The 26,871-nt window shown below is 45.1% G+C and overlaps 1 protein-coding gene across 10 annotated transcripts in view; it reads left to right on the top strand.

Annotated features, from left to right (window-relative positions):
* ARHGEF10L (Rho guanine nucleotide exchange factor 10 like) overlaps positions 1-26,871 on the top strand; it is a 180,010-nt gene that overhangs the window by 136,569 nt on the left and 16,570 nt on the right. For all 10 annotated transcript variants that reach the window (XM_030222304.1, XM_030222303.1, XM_030222307.1 and 7 more), the window contains 3 exons: positions 1,723-1,949; positions 7,519-7,673; positions 24,005-24,147. In XM_030222304.1, coding sequence (XP_030078164.1) covers positions 1,723-1,949; positions 7,519-7,673; positions 24,005-24,147 — 525 coding nt within the window. The remainder of the gene's footprint in view (positions 1-1,722; positions 1,950-7,518; positions 7,674-24,004; positions 24,148-26,871) is intronic.

Here is a 26,871-nt window from a genome sequence, read left to right as displayed (position 1 = left end):
GTGATATGGTCACATCACTTACGACCTTCTATGAGTCTTGTTGCAGAATTCTGAATCAATTGGAGCTGGTGCAGACCCTTTGTCATTAGACCAGTGTTAAGTGCATTACAGTAAACCAGTCTTGATGTTATGGCGTGCACAGTGAAAGAATACTTGCCTTCTTAGACCCTTTGTCATTAGACCAGTGTTAAGTGCATTACAGTAAACCAGTCTTAATGTTATGGCATGCACAGTGAAAGAATACTTGCCTTCTTAGACCCTTTGTCATTAGACCAGTGTTAAGTGCATTACAGTAAACCAGTCTTGATGTTATGGCATGCACAGTGAAAGAATACTTGCCTTTTCAGTGTAAGGAGTGAGGCAGCATAGTTGTCACAAGCAGGTCTAGAAGGTTGCTTGGATTTGGGGGATCAGAATAAGAGTTGAATCTAGCTGTACTACAAGGTTCCTGACTTATGATTTGAGAGGGATTTCATATTTCCCAAAAGAAATTTTGATGTCAGGTATGTGCCCACTTGTGTTAGGAATCCAAAAAATACAAAAACTAGGGGACACTCAATGAAGTTACATGGAAATGCTTTTAAAACAAATAGGAGGAAATATTTTTTCACTCATTGAATAGTTAAGCTCTGGAATTCATTGCCAGAGGATGTGGTAACAGCAGTTAGCGTATCTGGGTTTAAAAATGTGTGGACAAGTTCCTGGAGGAAGAGTCCATAATCTGCTATTGAGAGAGGCACGGGGAAGCCACAGCTTGCCCTGGGATTGGTAGAATGGAATGTTCTACTGTTTGGGTTTCTGCCAAGTACTTGTGACCTGGATTGTTTACCGTTGGTCTGACCCAGTATGGTTGTTCTTCTCGTCTTAAAGTTTGTTGTTTTTAGCCCATTCTTGAATTGATGTTAGACAGGTAAGTCAGGTTCAGTGGATAGGAGTAGCTGTATATTCTATCACCTATAGAAACAGTAATTGTACCTGTTGGAAGCAGGATACTGGGCTAGATGGACCATTGGTCTGACCCAGTATGGCTGTTCTTTTTATAGATGTTATAGATATTGCAAAACTTGAGTGTTAGAATTATTTTTGGTTTACAGAGAAATGTACATAATATATCATCAAACTTAATAAAGTTGCATTGGCTACGTGTGGATATAGTTATGATTCTGGATGTGCACCAGCTTATTTGGTTGCAGTCCTTCAGTGTTGTCCTCCTCAATGTTTGTGGTTAGAAGATCAAAATGTGCTTAATATTCCAAAATTAGAATTTTGTAAAAATCAGACACTGTCTCTTGTGCAACTTCCATTCTTTGGCCTAAATGTTGGTGCATAAATGCTACTTATGCTAATACTCTAATACGTACGTAATAGCCCCTATACATGGCCCAGGCACCTTTCATAGTGGGGGCCCTGGACTAGAGATCCATTGATTCTGTTAGAACCCCCCCACCCCCACCCCAGACCAATAATACTTATGTGATCGGGGAAGGATCCAGCGTCATTCTTCTCTCATTGCCACCATCTTGGAAATGGTGGCTCCCAGACTTATAGTGATGCATTGGGATGCAGCACTAGGGGTCAGTGTGCCAAATCAGGCAATGCTTCCTTATCATAAGTGGACTTGTATTGGTGCCGCTTGTATGGATAGAGAAGCTGAAAATGTGTATAACTTCGAACATTCTCATCTGGTAGATAAGTAAAATTGTTGTATGTTTGTGTTGGCAGGTTGGTGGAGGTCAGGATGGAGGAGCAGGACAGGTGCAGATATTGTCCTTAAATCACCCTGTGCCTCGCACAGTGAAATCTATCTTGCTGGATTCTCGGGTGATATGTGTTGAGTATATACCACAGAGAAGCAGCGCTGAAGAGGAAAAGGAAGTGGAATGCAGCGTCACAGCCGGTCCATTCTCTTCTACAAGATCTGCTGTGTGTCTTGGCCTCCAGGATGGCAGGTATATTCTCTAACTGCTCCAGTATGTGAGGGCTCCTGTGTTTTTCTTTATTTATGTAAACACATTTTTCCATTACGTAGCTTTCCACTGTTCCAGAACCTGTGGGATAGTTGTGTCCATTAATCGGCAGGTGGAGATGGAGAACTGAAAATTGAGCCGACACATATCTCTCTTGGCATCCAGTCCAGCTACTCAGTATTTTGTATCTCCAGCAGGTGGATGGACACACTTTTCAGGCTCTGGTTCTGAATGCTTTGCCCCTGGTCCTGTTGGTCAACTGGGCCCCAGTTGAACTTGTGGGTTGCTTGAGTCTGCAGAGCCATATCTGGAGGTCTTCAGATCCTTGTCTCTGCTGTCCAGTCATGCAAGATTAAACTCATGTTTATTAACTTTTTCCTCAAAAGTTTTACCCAAGGCTGTAAATCACTGATCACAGGCAGCAAAGGTTTTGCCAAGTCATAAATTGAGTGCCAAATAACTTCTATTGTCTTATTTATAAGCAAAACTGACAAATTTCTTGCAGCATCTGTCTGAGTCACTCTACCTGTGCTCCATGTTCTGCATCAGAAGAGCATCAGTGTGAAAACACACACTGTTCCAAGCGGATCTTTTTCAGCAGTAACTGCAGAAACGGACCCCTGCGATTGTCTGACTTCCAGCTACAGCCTCTCTCACTGTGTTGCATAGTTCAGGCTGGAGAACTTGCCACTCCTGGAAATCAATGATACTATCTTCCTATGGTTTTAATCCTCTCTCTCTAACAGACCCTACCAGGTATGGTGTGGTTTTCCCACAGAATTTTCCCCTTCGTACTCTTCACTCTCTGGTATCCCTCAAAGATCTATTCTTGCACCGACCATGTTCAATATTTTCCTCACCCCTTTTCTTATAATAATACAGTCCTTTGAAGGTAGCCCCTACTCTTACACTGATGACAGATCTTGATTCATGTTCAGTTTCCGTCAGAGGATCTCTGTCCTTTTAATCATTGTCTTAGAGCTGCTTTGATTTGACTTCACATTAAGCATCTTTAACTGAATTCAACTAAGTGCGAAACCGTTCATTTCCCCAGCCTTCAGCTAGCTTACCCGTTGCCACTGATCATTGATAATGTCGCCATTCCCTATCATAGCCTAGAAATTCTCTTTGATTTACATCTTACTTTTATGACTCAGATTAGCTCTCTCATTAGTGCTTTTGTTTCTCAGTGCACCATATCCGAGCGGTTATGTCTCTTCTTCCCTCTTCCCTAATCCACACTCTTTTTAATTGGCCCTTGTAATATCTAGACTTGATTACTGCAACTCCCTTTATAATGGTCTTGCCTTACAGAACATCAAGAGAATTCAATTGATTCAATCTACAGCTGTCAAACTACTGTTATCATTTCTATAGTGCTACTAGATATACACAGCACTGGCTCTGTGGTGAATGGGCACATAATCTTAAGTTTTGTACTTGGGGCAATGGAGGATTAAGTGATTTGTCCAGAGTCACAAGGTTACCAGTGAACCCAGTTCCCCAGGATCTCAGCCTGCTGCACTAAATTTAAAATAATAACCATTAGGCTACTCCTTCCTACCCCATAATGCCTGTAGGTATGACTTTGTTACCCCACCTTCTCATAACTGAACACTGGCTGCCAATGACTGCGTGAGTTCAGCTCAAGGGTCTGGTACTTGTATTCAAAAGCAATCTTCTGCTTGCTTCTGATGAGCTTATGTTCCCTCATCATCTCTCTGATCTTCTCATGCCTCGATTAGTCTTGCCTCCTACTTCACTCATCTGGTAGACAGAATATGAATAATGCATTGGGGTCACTAGGGGCCGAATATTCAGTACAGCCCTATGACACTACATGTGCAACGGAATTCAGTTACTTAGGTCCACATCTTGGAACTCATTACCAATACTACATCTGCAATGAACGATCCTTCAAAACATTTAAAATCCTCCTTAAGGCCTGGTTTTTCAAACAATTGTTTGCTTAATCCATGGAACCGGCATTTGGTTACCTACCATATCCCTCTCCCCTCACTTTCTGTTTTTCTCCTTCTTTTCTATCACTGCACTATTCTTGCCTTTCATTAATGTAACTTCCTTGCTTTATTCGCTGTTTTTATACTTTTTGTCAACCCTCGAGTGACACTATGAGGCATATTTTCAAAGCACTTTGGGAGGCTAAGTTCCATAGGTTTCTATGGAACTTTGGGAGGCTAAGTGCTTTGAAAATGAGCCTCTATGTGTGTGAGGTGGTGTATCAAGTCCCCTGAAATAAATATATAAACTAAGGCCAGTGCCGGGTGGACTGATAAATTTGTGTCTCAAAATTAGCAAAGGTATATGGGATGATATTCAGCCAGTGGCAGGCAGCGTGTTTGCTGTCTGCTGCAGGTGTTAAACTCAGATCTTCGATGCTGGCTGTATCTGGCGTCTGGCATTGAATATCCAACTTTATTTTGGCCATTATAAAGTTCACTGGCTGTGCTGATATTCTGCGCTCACTAGTTAACTTTATAGCGGTCAAAGATAGGCTGCTGTTTAATCCTATTTTGTCCACTCAATGGAGCTAGTTAAGTACTGAATATCCGCTTCTAACCGGCTATATTGTGCGATATAGCCAGTTGGAGGCTAGCCACTAACCGGGATATTCAGCGGCAGATAACTATCTCCTGCTAAATGACCATGGTTAGGTGCTTAAAACCTATTTAACTGGCCAGGAGCCATTCCTGGCCAGCTAAGTAGTTTTGAATAACGGGGGGGGGGGGGGGGGGGGGGATGTATTCTATACCACATACATATTGTATGCTATGAGTGCGGGTGCTGTGTAGCTCCATGGGGGAGGGGAAGACATCTTAAAGATGAATTTTGTGAGTAAAATATTGTGTTACTAACATTGTTGGATTGTTGGTTTAATCATGAGTTGATAATCAGTGTGACTGTTGGGCAGACTGGATGGACCAGGCAGACCTTTATGTGCCGTCATTTACAATGTTAGTGTGTAAAATACATATGTGTCTGTGTTGCACACTTTAAATTGCCTGTACACCAGGCAGTTTAGTAAGGGCTGGACTGGGTATCTAAAATGCAGTTTTACATACTCAAGTTGCTTAGAACATTATTTCTTCTAAGTGTTTTCATTGTTTTGTGAACTGATTTGCAAAGGTTTCCCCTTTTTATTTTTACAACCCAATGGAGTTTGGAAAGAATTATACAAAAGGGGTCAAGAAGTGTCTCTCTGTCGGTCTATCTGGGAGCAAAATAACTCACCAAAAATTAAATAGAATGAGATGAAACTTGGTACGGGGGAAAAACAATGAGAAGATAAATCAAGTTTGAAAATCAGATGGTGCTTCCAGAGAAATACCCCCCCCCCCCCCCCCCAAGAAAAACCTGACCCAATGCATTTTGATGTGAGAAGCAGTCAGGGGATTGATCCTTTCAGCCCCCTTCTCTCTATAATCTCTTCTTACCCCAAAATTGTCCCCCCCCCCCCCAAAAAAAAAAAAAAAAAAAAACTACTCCTTTGAAACTCTCCACAACCCCAAACTGCTCTCACCCTCCTAAAATAACTCCCACAACTGTCCCATCCCTCCCAAACTACTCCCCTGCAACTTCCTCACCATCCCCAAACTGATCTTACCACCTAACCCGCCACCCTTCTAAGATAACCCCCCCACAACTTCTCTCAACCCCCCTAAAATACTATTGACCTTCAACTGCCCACATTGCCCCACCACTCAAAATTACCCCTGCACCACCACCCCCCAACTATTCCAGTATCCCAACCCCTTAAACTACTATCCTTAACTGCCCCACCACCCTTCAAACTGCCCCAGCCCTCCAAAGATACCCCTCAACTGCTTCCAACCCACCAAAATGCCTCTAGTCTCCCCCCCATAAAAAAATCCACAGCCATCCCCAATCCCCAAATTTGATCCTACCCCTCCAAATCACCCCTCATAACTGCTCCTGTTGACACAATGCAAGTACTATGGGGATTGTTAATAGTACATTTGAGAGGCTAAGATCCCTGACTTAGGGAAAGGGGAAGGGAAATGGGACTTGATATACCGGCTTTCTGTGTTTTATTTTGCAACTACATTCAAAGCGGTTTGCATATATTCAGGTACTTATTTTGTACCAGGGGCAATGGAGGGTTAAGTGGCTTGCCCAGAGTCACAAGGAGCTGCAGTGGGAATTGAACTCCAGGATCCCCAGGATCAAAGTCCACTGTACTAACCACTAGGCTACTCCTTCACTCATTCCACCAATAAGAGCCAACCTCATCAGTGATGTCACAATGGCTTGATTGCCTGATACTTGGCTCACTTCTGATATTGTGATGTCATAAGGGAAAGGGGACTTGATATAACGCCTTTCTGAGGTTTTTGCAACTACATTCAAAGCAGTTTACATATATTCAGGTACTTATTTTGTACCAGGGGCAATGGAGGGTTAAGTGACTTGCCCAGAGTCACAAGGAGCTGCAGTGGGAATCGAACCCAGTTCCCAGGATCAAAGTCCACTGCACTAACCACTGGGCTACTCCTCCACTAATGAGGTTCATTACTGTCATGATATACCAAACCTAAACTATTTGAAGACATTGCCTGTACACGCTCCCTTCCCAAATCTACTGTCCTGCAACCTAAACACATACACATACATTCACAAATTCATAAGCAACACACATAAATGCAGGCACATCCCCACACGTACCAACTCACAGGCAACACAGACCTACATATGTGTATAGCAGTGTTGGAAAAAAATGGGGGGTTCTTGAGCACCCCCAATATTATCAAATGTCTCCACTTTGCCCAATTTGTGATGGGTTCAGTACCCTCCAGTGAAAACTTGGCTCCTAAGTCTAGGATAACCTGTTGCATATGCTTTCTTCACTTGTTTTTTATGATTTGAAAGTACTGCACTGTGAACTGCATGGCTGCTTCATCCATAGAAAAATGTCAGCATATAAAGACCATATGGCCTATCCAGTCTGCCCATCCTTGCCATCTACTCTCCCTATCACTCCTTTTCAGATCCTATGTACTTGTCCCAAGCTCTCTTCAATCCACAGAGGGAACGGACAGTTTTCAGGAGAGACTTTTGTACTTTGTATCCACATGAAAGCTTAGAAAATAGCCCCCCAGGGGGATTAAGGGGGGATGTGTTACAGGGGTCTTTATACAATACTTCAGGAAGGCACTTTTTTGCTTTTATAAAATAAATATCCCGAATCAACCCCGACAGTGCACAAAGTTACACCTGCTCTAAAAAGAATATGAATTTGTGTTGTGGACATATTCTGTGCGTGTACATGCGAACATTGCAACTCCAACTCCGCCTCTGCTCCACCTAAATGACCCTCCTAGAATGGCTGTGTATGGAACTACAGCTGTACAGTTCTTGAAGACCTTTTTTCCATGATGGATGCGTGTGCGTGTGTGTGTGTGTGGCCTGAGGATTCCTCTCTCTTCATAGCATCATAGAGCACTTGTGAATACACAATGTATGATTATTATCTGCTTCCTTGTTTTCATGTTTCTCCTCTTCCTCTTTGCAGTATCCTGGTGTACGGAAGTGTTGACACAGGGACGCAGTGCTTGCAGACTTTTAAAAGTCCCGGGTCCCAGCCTGTCCTCTGCCTGGGGCACAGTGCTCAGTTCCTGTTTGCAGGTCTGCAGGATGGAGTTGTGGCTGCATTCACCCAGAATCCCGGTGAGATCTCAGTTATATCTTGGATCCTCATCCTCTCTTTTTTAACCTCCTTTTCTCTCTCATCCTTTCACCCCTGTACATCTCTGATTTCATCTGACTCAACTTTTCTCATTCTGGTACAGATTCAGAGAACTTTTTGCATGAGAATCTGTCTTGTAGAACAGCTGAAACGTGCATCCTTAGCTTACATACCAGGATCCTTAGCATCCTTTATTAATAAATAGATCCCATTGCTTAAAAAGGGACCTGCAGTACATAATGGACGTATTGGAAATGACACCTGAAAAATCAGCGCTGAAAATATTTCTGCCTAGGCGTATTCTGTAAACTGTGCCAAGATTTACACGCAGTTTATAGAAATGCCTAGCAGCCATGCTTGCAACTAACTCTAGGTGCGTCCATTTATACCAAGTAAAACTTGGTGTAACTACCGGCGCCTAAGTTAGGCGCAGAGCAGGTGTATTCTCTAACCCTGTGCGTAGATTTTTGAATGCCCAAAGCCCGCCCATTCCACGCCCATGGCCATGCTCCCTTTTTGGCAGCGCAGATTAGAATATACTCGTACCACTTTACAGAATATGTCTAGCAAGTTGTGTGTGTAAATTAATGCCAATTAGTGTCAGTAATTGCTTGATAAGTGGCAATTATCGGTGTCGATTGGCTTGTTAAATAATTAAATTGTATGTGCAAATCCAGAATACACCTGCATTTGTCTGCGCAATTTCAGTCGCATTATATAGAATCTGGGGGACTTTGCATTAATGAATGTTACCTTGCAGGAACGTGGTAATGCTTTTTAGCAAATGCAGTTTGGCACATATTACAGTTCACACCCTCTCTTCAGTCCATGAGTAAATGCCCAGGCTCCCATGATAAAATGCATAAAACGACTGGTTATTACTCCTTGCTTCTATGTATGTAATTTTCTAATGGCACCTCAAGCACACTGCTGGGAACTCCTCCTCTCATTTGGGCTAGACATGTATGTACTGAAGAACCCTTAAACACACTTCTCAACTCAGCTGAGGTGGGTAATTTGCAGACAGTTTTCCTGGGTAGATCACTGTTTACTCAAGTAAATGGCTTTGAAAAATGTTCTCAAAGTGATAAAAAGAGAATTACAATGTGTGGAAGAAAAACCACAGAGACAGTTGCTGGAGCTGATGAAGCTTTGGAGTAGCCCAGTGGTTAGTGCAGCAGACTTTGATCCTGGGGAACTGGGTCCAATTCCCACTGCAGCTCCTTGTGACTCTGGGCAACTCATGTAACCCTCCATTGCCCCTGGTACAAAATAAGTACCTGAATATACTATGTAAACTGCTTTGAATGTAGTTGCAAAAACCTCAGAAAGGCAGTATATCAAGTCCCATTTCCCTTTCCCTTATGACATCACAACTATCGGGCAATCAAGCCATTGTGACATCACTGATGAGGTTGGCTCTTATTGGTGGAATGAGTGGAGGAGTAGCCTAGTGGTTAGTGCAGCAGACTTTGATCCTGGGGAACTGAGTTCATTCCCGCTGCAGCTCCTTGTGACTCTGGGCAACTCACTTAACCCTCCATTGCCCCTGGTACAAAATAAGTACCTGAATATACTATGTAAACTGCTTTGAATGTAGTTGCAAAAACCTCAGAAAGGCAGTATATCAAGTCCCATTTCCCTTATGACATCACAACTATCGGGCAATAAAGCCATTGTGACATCACTGATGAGGTTGGCTCTTATTGGTGGAATGAGTGGAGGAGTAGCCTAGTGGTTAGTGCAGCGGACTTTGATCCTGGGGAACTGAGTTCATTCCCGCTGCAGCTCCTTGTGACTCTGGGCAACTCACTTAACCCTCCATTGCCCCTGGTACAAAATAAGTACCTGAATATATGTAAACCACTTGGAATGTAGTTGGAAAAACCTCAGACAGGCGATATATCAAGTCCCATTTCCCTTTCTCGGGTCAGATTATGTTTCTGACCTGCTCACAGGATACACTATTTAATTCTGCTACAGCTTCTATTTCTCCTGTTGTCCACCAAGGATTATGTGGTCCTGCTCTTGCACATTCTTTTGTGTGAAGTATTTTATTTTCTCAGTCAGCTTTGGGAAATGTGCATCTGTGATATTCTTTGAATTTTGCACAGTACAGGAGGAAACACATTTCTCTTTCTGCTTTTTTCAGGCCTGAGCTTGCATTCAGAATCTGGCATGTTAGTGTTTCCAGTTCAGTTTTTGTCTCTGTTTTTCTAATAAGTGATTCCTTATTCTGTGTATGATGAGGGTTTGTGTTTTAGGGGTATGGGATGTCAGTGATAGTGTAGCAGAAGGGGCAGTGTCATAGCCAGACCTGATTTTTTTTTTGGGGGGGGGGGGAGGAGGGGGCCCAAGTTATCGTGGGTGGGAACTAGACTACGTCCAAATCATACAGATTATTTATAGTTATATATAATAAGTGGAGCACAATGGAGAAATGAGATCTTGCTTACTGATTTTCATTCCTTGAGTCTCTCCAGACCATTCCCAGCAAGTGGGTATGTGCCCTCCTACCAGCAGATGGGAGAAAGGATGTCATAAAATAAACATCCTTGCAGCCCAGAGCCTGCCAGTATTTATATTGACAAAACAACATGGTAGAGAACAAAGATCCCCAGATAGCCCAGGGGAAGAAGGAAACAACCATCAGAAATTCAACTGCCTTCCAGAGTTTAGATTCTGCAGTAAGATACATCTGAATAAAAGCTGTATAGGAACATACAAAGCAGCATCATAGTAACATATATACATAGTAGATGACGGCAGAAAAAAAACCTGCACGGTCCATCCAGTCTGCATCAAAAAACACCTCCCCAAATTCTGGCTGAGTTTGAGAATGGTCTGCAGGTAAGGTCTAATTTCTCCTTCCTTATCATTTCTCCAGACCATTTCCGACAAGTGGGAAGTACAAAAGCGTTACTCAATGAGGGTAGGACACAGTCAACTCCTGAGCTAAAACTGAAGCTCCAAAGGATGCCTCCTGTCTTGCTTGAACATTGAACCAGTAATGCTTGACAAATGAATAGAGGGTAGACCAAGTCACACCAATCTTCAAAAATTGTCCAAACTCTCACATAAGCTAAGAAAGTAAACTGCTCCCTGGAACGCAACAGGGTACCAATACCTCTGGATGAGTAACTCTTCTTCAGCCACTGCACTCTCTCAAGGGCCAAGCTGTAAGCAAGAACCAATCCACACTTGGCATTCGAATGAGACCCTGAGGCAACAGGTTGTCTGACTGGGCAAGATGACGGGGGTCCCCAACCAGTAGCCGAATTAGGTATCTATTTTACAGGTGTCGTGTCCAACGTGGAATGCCCACTGTGGGAAGTGGTGGAGATAAAAACAGTAATGGAATTTAAAAATGTGTGGAATAAACAAAAAGGAATCCAGTACAGAAGGCGTGGAACCAAACAAGCTTAGCAGTGATTAGATGGCAAGACCAGGAATTGGGAAGTGAAGACAGTGCCGGGCAGACTGATATGGTCTGTGCCCTGATTGTGGCTGGACAGATTCAGTTTCCTTAACTGGAGAACAAGACCAGTGCCAGGCAGACTTATATGGTCTGTGCCCTGAAAATGGCAAGGACAAATCAGGATCAAGTATACGTATCATACCTTATACTATGCGTTTACCTTGTTGGGCAGACTGGATGGACTGTACAGGTCTTTATCTGCCATCATCTACTATGTTAAATCCACCAGCCCTAAGTGTCCTTCGATCCATTGAACTTCTCAGCTGATCAGTGGCCAGAGAGGAAAGACCTAAAGCACTCCTTGACTGGGCCATGGTTGTACCAACACATCTATCCTTGCTGACAAGGGCTCCTTTCTGTGACTGAAAAACTGACAAACCTTCACATTCAGTGCCAAAGCCATGAGATCCTTCACCAGCAGACCCTAGTGTTGAACTGTAGACTTAAAGGTGCTCAGTGATAGTGACCACTCCCCTGGATCAAGAAGATTTCTGCTGAGGAGGTCCGCCTCCACATTGGAAACTCCTACCACATGCGCTACTGAGAGCTGGAAGAGATTTTGCTGTACCCAAGCCATGAGCATTACCACTTCCTGAGCTGGGGTAGACTCCTGGTACCCCTTGATGGTTCAGATATGTCACTGCTGTTGCGTTGTCTGATGAGATCCTGAGCGCTTTGTCACTGAGGAGGTCTCAAAAAGCTAGGACAACTAGTCAGATGGCTCTCATTTTCAGTTGATTGATCGACCACTTGGCTTCTTTCTTTGATCAGCAACCCTACACTATGTGATCCAAACAATGGGCACTCCATTCCGAAAAACTGGCATCTATGTAAACTATTATCCACTCTGGAATGTAAAGAAGCATTCCCTGCTGCAGATGACTCCTGACTAGCTACCAGCCTAAACTCCATCACACCACAGAACTGAGAGACAGCTGGTGATGCAGGTTGTCCACCTGAGCAGATCAAGTCGACATAAGAATAGCCATGCTACATCAGACCGATGGTCCATCTAGCCCAGTATCCTTCTGCCAACCGTGGCCAAACCAGGACACAAGTACCTGACAGAATCCCAAAGAATAGCAACATTCCATGCTGCCAATCCCAGGGCACGCAGTGGCTTCCCCAAGTCTATGTAGATAAGAGGGGACTGGCAAGCCTTGCATCATACAGAAGGCCTAGTGCAGCAAGAATACAAACTCCAGGGAAAAAGCAGAAGAAACCCCATCAGAATCCTACCTGTGTAGCACCAGAAGCTTATCTGAAAGGGGGTGTGTAGAAGTTAAGGCACTCCAAACTGTAGTGACGTCTGCTAGCGTGTTTCCCTCTGAATCCTGCTAGGGCAACTCCGCCAGACTCTTCTGCATCTGCCAGAGCCAACTTTGGATCACCACCGAGAGTTCCCTGCAACCCCGAAGCCGGCAGCACTGACTCAGTGCAAATGTGGCACAGGCCACTAAGTGTAGACATCACGCATTGCACTGAGCAAGAAGCACAGCGGCACAGTTACTCTGCAGAAGCCACCTTCTTGGCTCAGTGGTCCCCTCGGTGCCCAGCAGAAAGTCTACCAGCACTGAACAGAAGATATCGCCATCCTCCAATGAGAGCCAAGCTGCAGGGGAAAGAAAACCTGACCCTGAAGGCTCTGCCTGAGCATTTTTTCAGTAAGAGTATAGTACTCTTACATCTCTTTTCGCTCTCTTGTTATTGAGGTCCCGCCCCTGACCTCCTCCAGGAGTTGTCCTATGTCTGAGCCCCCTCCCTCTGCTACTCAAGAAACCCCTACCAGTAGCGGAGGGAGGGGACTCAGGCACAGAACAACTCATGGAGAAGGTCAGGGGAAGGACCTCAATAACAGAATGTGCACCCCTGGGACAGGAAAACCAGGCACACTTAGGCCTCTCACAATAATAACTTTCTCCTGTTGTTGTTTCTTTTTTTTTCTTCATGGAACCAGAAGGGTGCACCCAAGCCAGGCTAAGTCTCAGCGAGGGCTTCACAGATACTCACCTACCATCTGCTGAAGAGACTGTGGGGCAGATGCATGAAAGTCCCCGGAAACATCCATCTTCATTGAAATCCTCAGTAAAAGTTACCGACTTGAAAATAGCGAACGATTCTGAAAGGGTATCACATGCAAATGAGCTGCTCGCAAAAACAGCAAGCAGCTCGGTAGGGGGAAAGCCAGTCTCTAAGCTAGTCATGCGCAGAACAGTCAGTCGCTAAGTGTGGCTGCTGTGCGCGTGCTCAGGAGAGCATTTGCTACACACGGCTTTCATTCACGCATACAAGTTCCTCGGAATGTACATTTAAATACTAATCAGTCCATTTGCATATGATTCACATTGGCTGCCACTGCGGATGGAAAAGAGCTCGCAAAACTCCTTTGTGCATCGCTCGCTTTATACCATCCTTGCTAATCCGGCTGGAGCCTGTGAAAAATAGTGCTGGCCCAGTAACTTTTGTGTATCGGTCCCTGAGAAAGACTGGAGGGCTCTGAGCTGCGTAGGTGTTTGTGTTATGCCATCACTCGGTTGTTCTCAGTCCCCCCTCTCCTGGTGGGAGGCCACATATCACCTCTCCAGACCATTCCCGATGAGTGGGTAAGGAATTAAATGTTTATGTATGGTTTTTAAAGCTGTTCTTAACGTATCTGTTATTGAGTTGAATTTTTTGGCATTTGATTATCAGCCATAACGATCTCTTTGTTCATCGTAGGCACGGTTGTTGAGCTCCCACTGTTCTGATGGTATAGAAGGAATCTATTAGGTTATGTCTGTTTTCTTTATGAGGACAAAAAAGGAATATTTCTGTGAAGGCTTAGCAGTTTCGTTTTGCTTATCCATAATCTGTGATCTTTGGAATTTATTAGGTGGTGGTTTATTTTTGGTTTTTGTGGTTTATTATGAATATTGAATTGTAAACCACTCAGAAGTGTGATGATGGGTGGGTTTAAGTTTTTAATGAAAATACTTGATAATGGATTCCTAAGTAACCAGTCTGGGGGAGGGAGCAATCGTGGAGTGGAGGGGACGGTAACTGAAAGCAGTCTTTGGGAGCTGCTGGTTAGGGTTAACATTTTTTGTCCTCATAAAAAGAGGACACTTGCCCCGCCCCTTTCACATCCCCTGTCCCGCCCATTCCACGCCCACACCCCGCCCCTTCCACGCTCTCGCCCCGCCCCTGATGCATATTCCCCTCCCCTTAGTCTACTATCCCTGGTGGTCTAGAGGTACCTCTTCGGGGCAGGAAAGAGCTCCCTCTTTCCTGCCCAGAGCACTGCTGCCAGCTGCCCTGCATCCTGTGGTGTGTCTAGCTCTCGGCGTTTCAAAATGGCCGCTGAGATTTGAAGTCTCGCGAGGCTGCTTCAACTCTCGGCGGCCATTTTGAAACGCCGAGAGCCGGACTCACAGTATGCAGGCAGGGCAGCTAGCAGCAGTGCTCCGGGCAGGAAAGAGGGGGCTCTTTCCTGCCCCGAAGGCGAAGAGGTACCTCTAGACCACCAGGGATAGTAGAGTGAGGGGAGTCCCACGCCCGCCCCCGCCAGCCAGCCCGTTTGTCCAGAAATCCGGACAAACGGGCAGGCTGGCCAAATCCATCCGGACGCCCGGACATGTCCTCAAAAAGAGGACATGTCCGGGTAAATCCGGACGTATGGTAACCCTACTGCTGGTAGAACTGTTACTGCAGTTTTCTGTGCTCTGATTACATTATTTATAAGTGTCCCAGCAACGCATCATGTAACCTGGCAGAGTACAGGTCTGGTTACAGTGTTCTCATTGCAAAAGGAAGTCAGTCCATTCTGGCTGATTTGTAGGAAAATGGAAGAAAACAGGTTTTCTATTTTGTTCAAAGCAATGAACTTCCTGCCTTTTCCTCTGAAATATTGGGGCTACGGAGAAGTCCGATATACGTTATGGTGGGACAGTTAATTTATTTTGAACATAAGTGGTCTTATTCTTTCTTCCATTGCAGGGCAGAGCAGCTTTCATGCATCCCAGGAGGCACTTTGACTATTTTAGACTCGATCATCCTTTGACCGAAGTGGGATTATCAAACTGAATTTCTCATAGACCCAACATAAAAATGTCACTTGCGACATAATGTAGCCAAAGACCGTAACGGACATTATCTGACTCTTCTTCCCCCTTTCCCTCTCTAACTTCCCCACAACTGTACCTACCATACATGTACCTCATTCTACTACAATATCACTTTGTATTCATTCATACCGTGTATTTGTTCAGACCTTAATCGGCTAACGCCGTTAACGGTCATATGTAAGCCACATTGAGCCTGCAAAAGGTGGGAACATGTGGGATACAAATGTAACTAATAATAATAATAATAGATGTAAAAATCATGAAATTCCAAAAGTTGCAGAAAACAAATGTTTAAGGTTATCACTCATTGTTTTCCAGCCCACATGTAATCACTATTTCCTGGCGTCCCACTGAAAGGGCTTCAGAAATGCATTTCTCCATGCTGCCAGTGCCAGTCGTGCAGCTGCTAACCAGCCTGCTTCTGTAGAACATCTGCATGCATCTGGGACATGCAACTATAGCGGGTGTCTCTCTTGATTAGTACTGTGCTCCCATTTCAAAATTGCATTGCTTGTCTTACCCACAGTACGTCTTCCAGTAACCTTAAAAGTATTTATAAATAAGCATATAGGTGAACATTCATCATGAAACCTAATTATGTCAATATGACGCTGAAAATTATTTTTCAGCTGTTCTCTTTTGAGGCACAGCTAATGCAGATTCCACATTGATTACATATACACTTCATCAGCTTAAGAAGACTGGAAAATATTCCCACCCCCAGTTCTCCTCATCTCCAGAGGCAGTGGTGGTTCAGAAGGACTGTGTTTAGCCTCTGTGCTGGCAACCTGGCGGCAATGTTTGCCTTTTCTTTTTGGCAGCTCTAGGAGGTCTAGCTGTGGCCCGAGGGTGGAGAGAGGGAGTCCGGCAGTGGGCAGTGGTACTCCACAGCTGCAGCACTGGGCTGGTGGTGAAAAGCTGCAGCTGGCAGCCCAATACTGTAAGGGATGGTAATGAATAAATAGAGAAAGCCTTTCCTCCTAATTAAGCTGTTGCAAAATGGATGAGCTTAGAACTGGGATGTTCTGCTTTTGGCATTTCAGCTTAAGTAAATCACTGAATATTTACCAGACCCAAATGACAGGGACCTGTGCTCCACTGGGCCCCTCTCCCTGTCCCCACAATGTCTGTGCTCTGGTAGGGGGTGCTGCAGGGCAGGAATGAGGTGAATTGGCAGAGCTTTGCTTACAGTCTGTGTACTTTAATAGTGTGGGATGTTCTAGATAAGGACTGGGGTGCGTTGCCAGCATAGGAGCCAACTTCTCAAAATTATTGGGGGTGCTAAGCCCAATGAAAATAACCCCTCCCTGGACACATACAAGGAATTTTCTCAATATTGGGGGTGCTCAAGCACCCACAGCACCCACAGAGTCGGCTCCAATGGTTGCCAGAGGTGTATATGGGGGTCACAGTACTGATATAGCGGGGGTGCTGCAGGATCTGGAATGAGGTGCATTTGCAGAGCTGTGTATGGGGGTCTCAGTACTGATATAGCAGGGTGGGCTGCAGGATCTGGAATAAGGTGCATTGCCTGAGTTGTATATGGGGGCATCACAGTACTGGGATTTTGGAGTGAGGTACATGAGTGTTAGTGCTGATATAGCTGTATATGGGGCTCTCTGTACTGGTATAGCAGGGAAGCTGCAGGGCTGGAATAAGGTGCATTGGCAGAGCTGTATATGGGGGCATCACAGTACTGATTTAGCTGGGGTGTAGGTTCATGGGTCTTAGTGCCGACATAGCAAGGGTGGTGTGCATTGGCAGAGCAGTATATTGGGGTATCAGGTACTAATATGACCGAAGCAGCTGTGGGGCTGAAGCGATACAATGGCAGACCTGTCAGTACTGGAATAATGGATGCTTGAAAGATGTGGGGGTCTGGGCAGAGACCAGCCCTCGAAGAACTTGGTTGCTGTCAGTCAGAGTTTGCAGCCCATTCTCCCTGTGCTCCCCTTTCTTTCTCTGGGTGCATTCTGTACAAGTTGCTGATCTCTCAGTAATGAGGACATTGTAAAAACTCGCACACAGCTCCGATTCGCTTTCTCATTTATTCATGTCGCCTGTTCTCTTGGAAACAGTTAGTGACTTTCACTCATTTCACTGCTGAGGTAAGCAGGGGATCTGGAACTGCATGAACCAACATTGCACTTCAGGTGTTTGCAAACCTCCCAGGCAAGCTGGAACCTCTGCACATCTGGCCTCGCATCTGTCATGAGGCACATAAAAATGTTTGATGTTTCACCCTGGTCTGCAGTAACATGCATTCATATCAGAAAACATCTGTACGATAGACGGCTTCTGCTTAGGAAATACCCGGGGGGGGGGGGGGGGGTAGGCTGCATGGCAAAACTTAACAGTAATTGCAAAGTTGTACAGGGGATGCCACAGGGCAGGACTGAGGTATGTTGGTGGAGCTGTATATAGGTGGTTACACTGAATCCTGGAATAGCAGGGAAGTGTACCGGAGCGTGAGTGGGGGGCACAGAGCTGTTCAAGTGGTGAATTTCAGTAGTATTTGATGTGCAGCGTACCTCTGACTGGTGGCACAAATAAAACCATTGGATGCATGGTTTTATTTGTGCCACTTCTGTTCTTATCAATCAATATATACTTGGGAAACTATAAAAATGGATTCACAAACTTGATGCACATATACCAATATCAATTTAGAAAAAAAAAAGCTTGAATATACAACATTAATGAATAATGTTTTATGGATCTCAGTGTGGGGATCAGATGGTTTGTAACCCTTTACTGTACAAAATCACCCAGTGTCGTCCCTGACCCTTATTAATTTTATTTTAGCACAACATCATGTTGAAAATAATGTTTATACTAGAAAACAATCTTCCTTCTTTCAGTCTTCAAAACTAAAAAATGTAATATTACTTTGACTTTATATAATGTGACTTAACTTTGTAGCGTTGGCTACAGAGGGTCTCTTTTCAGTCCAACATGAGTCATGTTTCACTGACAAGCGGCTGTATCAAGGAACAACTCCCCCCATGTGAAAAAAAAAATCTGTAGTTAGAATCTAATTTTATTTTTGTTACATTTGTACCCTGCGCTTTCCCACTCATGGCAGGCTCAATGCGGCTTACATGGGGCAATGGAGGGTTAAGTGACTTGCCCAGAGTCACAAGGAGCTGCCTGTGCCTGAAGTGGGAATCGAACTCAGGACCAAAGTCCACCACCCTAACCACTAGGCCACTCCTCCACTGTTGCTACTATTTGAGATTCTACATGGAATGTTGCTATTCCACTAGCAACATTCCATGTAGAAGTCGGCCCTTGCAGATCACCAATGTGGCTGCGCAGGCTTCTGCTTCTGTGAGTCACAGAAACAGAAGCCTGCGCAGCCTTCTACATGGAATGTTGCTAGTGGAATAGCAACATTCCATGTAGAATCTCCAATAGTAGCAACATTCCATGTGGAATCTCCAATAGTATCTATTTTATTTTTGTGACATTTGTACCCTGTGCTTTCCCACTCATGGCAGGCTCAATGTGGCTTACATGGGGCAATGGAGGGTTAAGTGACTTGCCCAGAGTCACAAGGAGCTGCCTGTGCCTGAAGTGGGAATGGAACTCAGTTCCCCAGGACCAAATCCACCACCCTAACTACTAGGCCACTTCTCCACTGTTGCTACTATTTGAGATTCTACATGGAATGTTGCTATTCCACTAGCAACATTCCATGTAGAAGTCGGCCCTTGCAGATCACCAATGTGGCCGCGCAGGCTTCTGTGAGTCTGACGTCCTGCACGTACGTTGTGCAGGACGTCAGACTCACAGAAACAGAAGCCTGCGCAGCCTTCTGCATGGAATGTTGCTAGTGGAATAGCAACATTCCATGTAGAATCTCCAATAGAAGTAGGAATCGAACTCAGTTCCTCAGTTCCCCAGGACCAAAGTCCACCACCCTAACCACTAGGCCACTCCTCCAAACACATTTTTCGCAGAAAATAATTTTTCTTACTCTACCCTCCCCCTGACTCGCGCTGCTGGCCCATTTCTCTTACTTCCTCATAGAAAAATAAAACAGGGTAATTTCAGGGGCAAAGGACCCCACCCCCTCAAAAAAGGTAGCAATTTGATTGCTTCTGTGGCAGAAATTGAAGGGAGAGGCTTCCCTTTTCTGCTTCCAGCTTGGCTTCTGCAAAGATACATCAGGCTTCACTCCTCACTGGTTTCTGGTGAATATTGTTTTAAAGTTCTTATTTTCTTGTCGGGCTGCACTGGTGGTTGCAGTTCATGATGGCTGCAGAACCAGAGAAGTGCTGCTTTTGCTGTGGGAAGCTGAGAGCAATGCTGGGGCAGTATTCCAACTGTGCATTGGTCTCCGAATTGGCCAGGAGTGAGGCAGAGATGGCGGTCCTTCATTTTCCAGCATAGGGTATGCACTTTCACGTTCTTCTGTCTCCCTTGTGCGCACAGTGACTTCCACGGCCATCTTGGAGAGCCATGATTCTCCCCCCACTGAAGAAGGCAGGCAGGGTATGGCTTAGTTGGCAGTGACATCGCAGTTTTCTCCCTTGGGGATGGGCTCTGTTGAATTGAATGGGTTTCAGATGGGTTCTGCTGTTCAGGTGTCCTTGTTTTACTGCTACATCAGGTATGTCTCCTCAAACGGTTCCATCAGCCACTTGGCTCCTGGGCTGCTTCTTTGATGGGGCAGGGGAACTCTTCCTCCAAGAGAAGGAGAATGGAGGCCTTGTCTGAGGAAAACAATGTCTCCCCTCCTTCTCCTGGGCCATCAAAGGGTGCTGGTTCTAGAAGAGGGGGGCTCATAGCAGATGAGGCTGATGACCCCACAGCAGTCCAGGATTTCTGTAAGGAGGAATTGCTTTCATTTATCTCTAAAGCTCTGGAGATACTTAATGTTGAGTCCTCGAATGGTCTGGCTCTGGCGATGGCTATGGCCGACTAGGTCCTTTCTGGTGCATGAGGCCATTCAGGAATTAATTACAACTCAATGGTCCACTCCGGATGCCAGTTTGTCCTGCCTTTATCCCATCTCTCCCGAGGAGCTGGAGAAGTTAAAGTTGCCCAAGGTGGATTCCCTGGAGGCTGCAGTGACTAAGATAACTACTCTTCTAGTTGACAGTGGCATTGCACTAAAGGATGTCCAGGATTGAAAGCTAGAATCCTCTCTGAAGCTCTCCTTTGAGGTGGCTGGTCTGTCCCTAAAGGCAGTGGTCTATAGTTCTGATGCTGCCTAAGCCTCTCTTAGTTGGTTTCAGCAGGCAGCAGATGCTCTGTCAGACTTTGGGTCTCAGGGGGCCTTGGAATTTCCTAGCATAGAGAATGGATTGGCATATTTGGCTGATTCCTTGTATGATCTCATCAGGGCCTCGGCTAAACAAATTGCTTTGGCCATCATGGCCATGTGTATGTTGTGGCTCCACCACAGGGCGGCGGATGCTGCCTCCAAGCAGCATCTGAAGAATTTCCCTTTTCAGGGTAAGCTTCTCTTTGGGGAGGATTTGGAGAAGCTGATTAAAGAATTGGGGGACTTCAAAACTTAATGCTTACAAGAGTATAAGCCTAAGGGCTCCTCCAGGGGGGCTCAGGCTTGCTCTTGCTTAAAAGACTCCCTGGCCTTTTAGAGACCTTCATATCGGCAGAGGCTGTCTTTTCATTCTGATAAATGCTCCTCAGATCAGCCTGCCCAATCTTCCTCTGCCTCCCATCCTTCCCAAAGAAGGACTGTCCGTCCATTCTCTGCCTCATCTAATAGGGAGACAGCTGTCCCTATGTTACAAAGAGGGGGCCAAGGCTATTACAGCCCAGTGGGTCTTGGATATTATTTGAGATGGCTACAAATTAGAATTTGCCTCCACAATTGTAGATTCTTTCTTGGAGTCCCTTTGCAACACCCCCCTGTAAAATGGAGGCTGTGCTAACCACACTTCGCTCCTTACAAGACCTAGGAGTGGTGTTTCTAGTACCAGCACTAGAGCGGGGCTTGGGTAGATACTTCATCTACTTCATGGTTCCAAAAAAGGTAGGCACCTTCTGTCTGGTTCTTGACCTCAAGTAGGTCAACAGGCTATTGAAGTTCAGACATTTTCACATGGAAGCCTTGCACTTTGTGATTTCAGCAGTGCAGCCCAGAGTGTTTCTCATCTCTCTGGATCTAAAGGAGACTTAGTTGCATATTCCCATTTGACGACCTCACAGAGTTTTCTGTGCTTTGCCGTTCTTGGACAACACTTTCAGTTGAAGGCAATGCTCTTCAGGTTGTCAGCAGCCCCCAGGACCTTTTCCAGAGGCATTGCTGTGAAAGGAAGGGATTGTGGTACATCATTGTCTGGACAACTGGTTGATCAGAGCATCCTCTGTGCAGGAGTTCCATTGCATCACCTCCAGATTGATATCTCTTCTACAGTCTCTGGGTTGGGTCAATCTATCCAGCAGTCACTTGGTTCCCACTCAGGTTTTGGAGTATCTGGGGGTTCAGTATCTGGGGGTTCATTTTGATATGGCTCAGGGGAAAGTCTTTCTCCTGGACCTCCAGAGGGTCGAGCTTCAAGCATAGATCCAAGGCTTGTTGCGGGTTCTGAAGCCGCACACCTGGGATTACGCCCAGGTACTAGAATCCATGGCAGCAACTCTCAAGGTGGTGCTGTGGGTCATGGTACATATACGGCCTCTTCAGCAGTTTGTGGTGTCCTGTTGGATCCAGTATCCCAGGACTACAACCTGCGTCTTCTTTGGACACCTTCAGCCAGGAACAACAAGTCCTGGTGGTTCCATTCGGCCAACTTTCTTCAGGGGATTCTGTTGGCTTCACCACCTTGGATGGTGGTGGTCATGGATGTCAGCCTGATGGGCTGGGGGGCTCATTGTCTCCACCTCAACACTCAGGGAGTATGGAATAGATCAGAGCGATTGCGGCCGATCAGTTGCCTAGAGCTCTGAGCTATTCGCAAGGCTCTCTTGGCTTTTTGGCCCAACCTCAAGGGCAAGTTGGTCTGGATTTTGTCAGAAAATGTCACTGTGATGGCGTATATCAACAGACAGGGTGGTACCCGCAGTGCCAAATAGCAGAGGAAGCGTGCCTCCTGCTTCGGTGGGCGGAGCAGAATCTGATGCTTATTTTGGTAGCATACATTGCGGCGATACTAAATGTGCTGGTGGATTTTCTCAGCCGGAACTCTCTAGATCCGGTGGAGTGGGAGCTATCAGAGAAGGCCTTTTGGTTGCTAGGTTGGAAATAGGGCATTCTGATTCTGGATCTCATAGCGTTGCGTCACAACGCCAAAGGTATAATTTTTCCTTTTTTGGCCAGCAGAATTGGCACTTAACCGCCTAGGTACAAACTTAGATTGTGAGCCCTCCTGGGACAGAGAAATATCCAGTGTACCTGAATGTAACTCACCTTGAGCTACTACTGAAAAAGGTGTGAGCAAAAATCCAAATAAATTATTTGAGATTCTGTTGCTACTATCTGAGATTCTACACGGAATGTTGCTATAGTGGAGGAGTGGCCTAGTGGTTAGAGCACCGGTCTTGCAATCCAGAGGTGGCCGGTTCAAATCCCACTGCTGCTCCTTGTGATCTTGGGCAAGTCACTTAACCTTCCATTGCCTCAGGTACAAACTTAGATTGTGAGCCCTCCTGGGACAGAGAAATATCCAGTGTACCTGAATGTAACTCACCTTGAGCTACTACTGAAAAAGGTGTGAGCAAAATCTAAATAAATAAATAAATATGTTAACCAGACAAATCAGACCGCGTAAAACACAGTCCTGTCTTAATCTGGTTTTGTTTAGGCTGAATATTGCACTTAGCTGCAAAAGACAGAGATGGTCACATAAACACGGACATAGCCTGACATTGAGTATCTGGGCATAACACTGACAGTGGCCAAAAACACTTCTTCCATCTGAATATTTGCCCCTTTCTGAATTATTGTTTGTATTTATTACTATATTATTTCTCATTTTATTGTTTGAACTGTTTGTAACTTGCTCCAGGTTTAATGGGTGGGGTGTGATATGAAATTTAGTAAATAAATATTGGAAGAGCTATGGCATGAGGGGTCTTGATGCTGAGGAGATGATTCAGGGTGAGCAGTGCTTAGGCTGATTCTCCTTAAATACTGACTGTACTCACAGCCGGCAGGTGAATAGATCATTGCTCTGCTACTCCAGGAGTTAAGCTTAGCTTTACGTTTTAATAGAATTTGATTAACCCACCATTTGATAATAACAGTTTATCACAGAACAATGAGGGGGATGAGGGGTAGACAAGTGTTTCAAATGTACATCAGTTCACACAAAGAGCCAACTTCCAAATATAGGGCCTTATTTTTTTTTTTGTTACGTTTGTACCCCGCGCTGTCCCACTCATGGCAGGCTCAATGTGGCTTACATATTGTATACAGGTACTTATTTGTACCTGGGGCAATGGAGGGTTTTCTATAAAGGTTGTGCTCCTAAATTTATGAGCATGATACATGTTTAGATTGTGAATGTGATTTGAGAGAGAAACACATCCTGATTAACAATGTTTGTCACTTCTTAACCTCCCTTCCACTCTTGCTTGCCATGGTCTCGGAAGGAGAATTTTCTTCTGATACTAAAACCCCTTCCACCTCTCTTTCCAGTATCTCTCCTGGAAACCACCTTCCATCCGAAATGGAGCACACCACTTCTGGGCATGTCTAAGCCCTGCTACAACCATTTAAGCAACCCATTCTAATAGGATCCTTTCTTTGTTTCAGGGGGACTGTGGGACCCTGAGAGCCCCCTGAGTACGAAGGTGGGTGCTGGACCAGTCTGGACTCTGCTGGTACTAGATGACTGTGTCTGGGCCAGCTGTGGCAACAAGGTGACCGTGCTGGATTCCACCACACTAAAATCCCAGGTACCATCCCCGTCTCCTTCCCTTATGTCACTGCTTCTCCTGCCTTCCGTTGCTATTTATATTTTCAGTAGCACTAGTAGATGTAGCCAGCAGTGTAGAAACAGAATACACATGCTGTGCTCATTTAATTTATTAAGATCAATAAAGATCGAGCAGTTGCAGAAGGAATGTGACGTGTATGTGAGTAAGAGAAGGTTGAACTGTACAGGGAAGTGGATGATGAGCCAATGTAGGCAATAATTTATGAAGCTAGTTTCATGGAAAAGTTCTCTTATAAACCTGCATTTGTTTCACACGTAGAGCGTATGCTTTTACAGCGATCGTGCAGAGGCAATTTCCAGGGATGTACTTTGGGCTGGAGCAGGAATATACATTCATTTTTATAAAATACAGGTATCTTACACATAGAGAACACACATGCATGAGGATTTGTGTACTGTTGGGACTGGTTCTGGGTACCTGTTTTATAAACACACATAATCTCTGAAGCTGCTTTGTTTTTCACATTCAAAATAGGGGTTATGTAAGTGTAGAGACGCTGCGAATAGAGAGGTCACATAGTTAAATTTTGAATACATCATATTGGAATGACAAGACTCACTGCAGACCCTGCAGCAGGAGGTTCCAACAATCTTAAGCTGGAGCTGATGAGAGAGTGGAAAAATGGTTTTGCCCGGAGTATTCAGCAAAGGAAGGACATATTTTGGTGTAAGGAATGAAACAGCATATTTTAACAGTGTTTTGGATGTCTGTGTCTGAGCCTCTCCACTCCGGATTTTTATGATGCCATTTTCCAGCTGTGCTGTAGGAACAAATGCGACAGATGTGACTGTAGACTCTTGATATGGCATCCTCTTTAACTCTTGTGTTGAATCCTCAAGGTATGACATTACTTCCCCTTACTCAGGCTCAATCGGTCCCTGATTGCTTAGCACCTGGTGCCTCCACCTGAAGAAGAAGGATGTTAGTGGGTGGGATTTCCCTTCTTTCAAAAAACAAGTGTGACAGTGAACGAGGCTGTCTGGAAGTATTTACAAGTCTATTTAAACAATTGACGTCTTAATCCTCCTAAAGCATAACCAGTGGTGTGCTGGAGCAGGCTCTCACAGGCTCGCAAGAGCCGGTTGTTAAGTTTTTAAGAATTTTGGGAGCCGGTTGTTAAAGTAGGGCCCTCCATGGCTACTTTAACAACTGGCTCCCAAAATGTGGGCTTTTACTTTGCTGGTGGGGATGCTGAGCCCTGCCAGCCAAGTAAATAGACTGCTGCTGCTCCCCACTCCTTGTTTCCAGCTCTGAGCAGCAGGCTGGGACTTCTCGAGCATACTGCTCAGAGCAAGACGTTGGGAGTGGTGGCAGTCCATTTATTAGCCGCCAGCAAAGGTATGCCTAGCGTGCCCGCACGAAAGGAGGGAGGAGAGAGATGCAAGTTTTGCTCCCCCCCCCCCCTCCGGCCACCCCTGGCCCTTCCAACTGCAGAGCTGGCTACGTCCGGAGAAAGAGCCTGTTGTTAAAAATTTACCAGCACACCCCTGAGCATAACCATCCAAAAAGTGGCAAGAATCTCTTGTACGTTCCTGCAGAACATCAGATAATCGTCTAGCTGAGCCGGGAGTACTAATCCCCACACAGTATTAGCAGTTAAATAGGAAAATCCTTGTGTTCCTCATGCTCCACTTGTACTCCCTTTTTCTTCCCATATATTTATTTATTTATTTGTTACATTTGTAACCCGCATTTTCCCACCTATTTGCAGGCTCAATGTGGCTTACATAATACCGTGAAGGTGTGCGCCAGGTCCGGTAAAGAAACAAATGCAAGTTGATATTGTGGTCGAGTAAGGTACTTGTGTTTCAGATACAGAGGGGCTCGAGGAGAGGGAAGGTTATAAAGAGTCCATTACGAGCTTTGATTTTTCTGTGTTGCAGAGTGTGGGTATTTATGTTGGATCAGTGGCATATGCCTTTTTGAACAGGTAGGTTTTTAGCGATTTCCTGAAGTTTAGATGGTCGTAGGTTGTTTTCACAACTTTTGGTAGTGCGTTCCATAGTTGTGTGCTTATGTAGGAGAGGCTGGACGCATAGGTTGCTTTGTACTTAAATCCTTTGCATTTTGGGTAGTGGAGGTTTAGGTATGTTCGAGATGATCTGGTTGTGTTTCTGGGAGGGAGGTCTATAAGGCTTGTCATGTATCCTGGGACTTGGCCGTAGATGATTTTGTGGACCAGGGTACAGATTTTGAAAGTAATACGTTCTTTGATAGGGAGCCAGTGCAGTTTTTCTCGGAGGGGTTTGGCACTGTCGAACCGCAATTTAACCCAAGTTAACACCCCACCATTACAAGTCACACGGTTGCAGTGTAAGGATTAGTAACCAAGCAGCGTTGCCTGGTTAAGATAGGCTGCATCTGTATCTGTGAACCAGGTCTCAGTTAGAAAAAGGAGATTAAGTTTGTTAGTAGTCATACGGTCATGAATAAGAGAGTGTTTGTGGATAATGGAATGACAGTTCAAGAGTCCAGCAGAGAGTTGGAACTTGGATTTATAGAGATAGGGAGAGGGGCAGTGACTGTAGGGATTGGTATGAGCTGGCGAGTATAAGGGAAAGAACGGGTAGGACATATAGTACCAGGATGGATTTCATGGGACAGATTGTGATAAGAGGGAAAAGAAGCTTTAGAAGAGCAGAATTTTAGAAACGGAGGAGTGGGATGCATCTCCAGGCGCAT

Source organism: Microcaecilia unicolor, chromosome 13 (genome assembly GCF_901765095.1).
Source record: "Microcaecilia unicolor chromosome 13, aMicUni1.1, whole genome shotgun sequence".
Taxonomy (NCBI): domain Eukaryota; kingdom Metazoa; phylum Chordata; class Amphibia; order Gymnophiona; family Siphonopidae; genus Microcaecilia; species Microcaecilia unicolor.
This window is presented reverse-complemented; position numbering and strand designations above follow the sequence as displayed.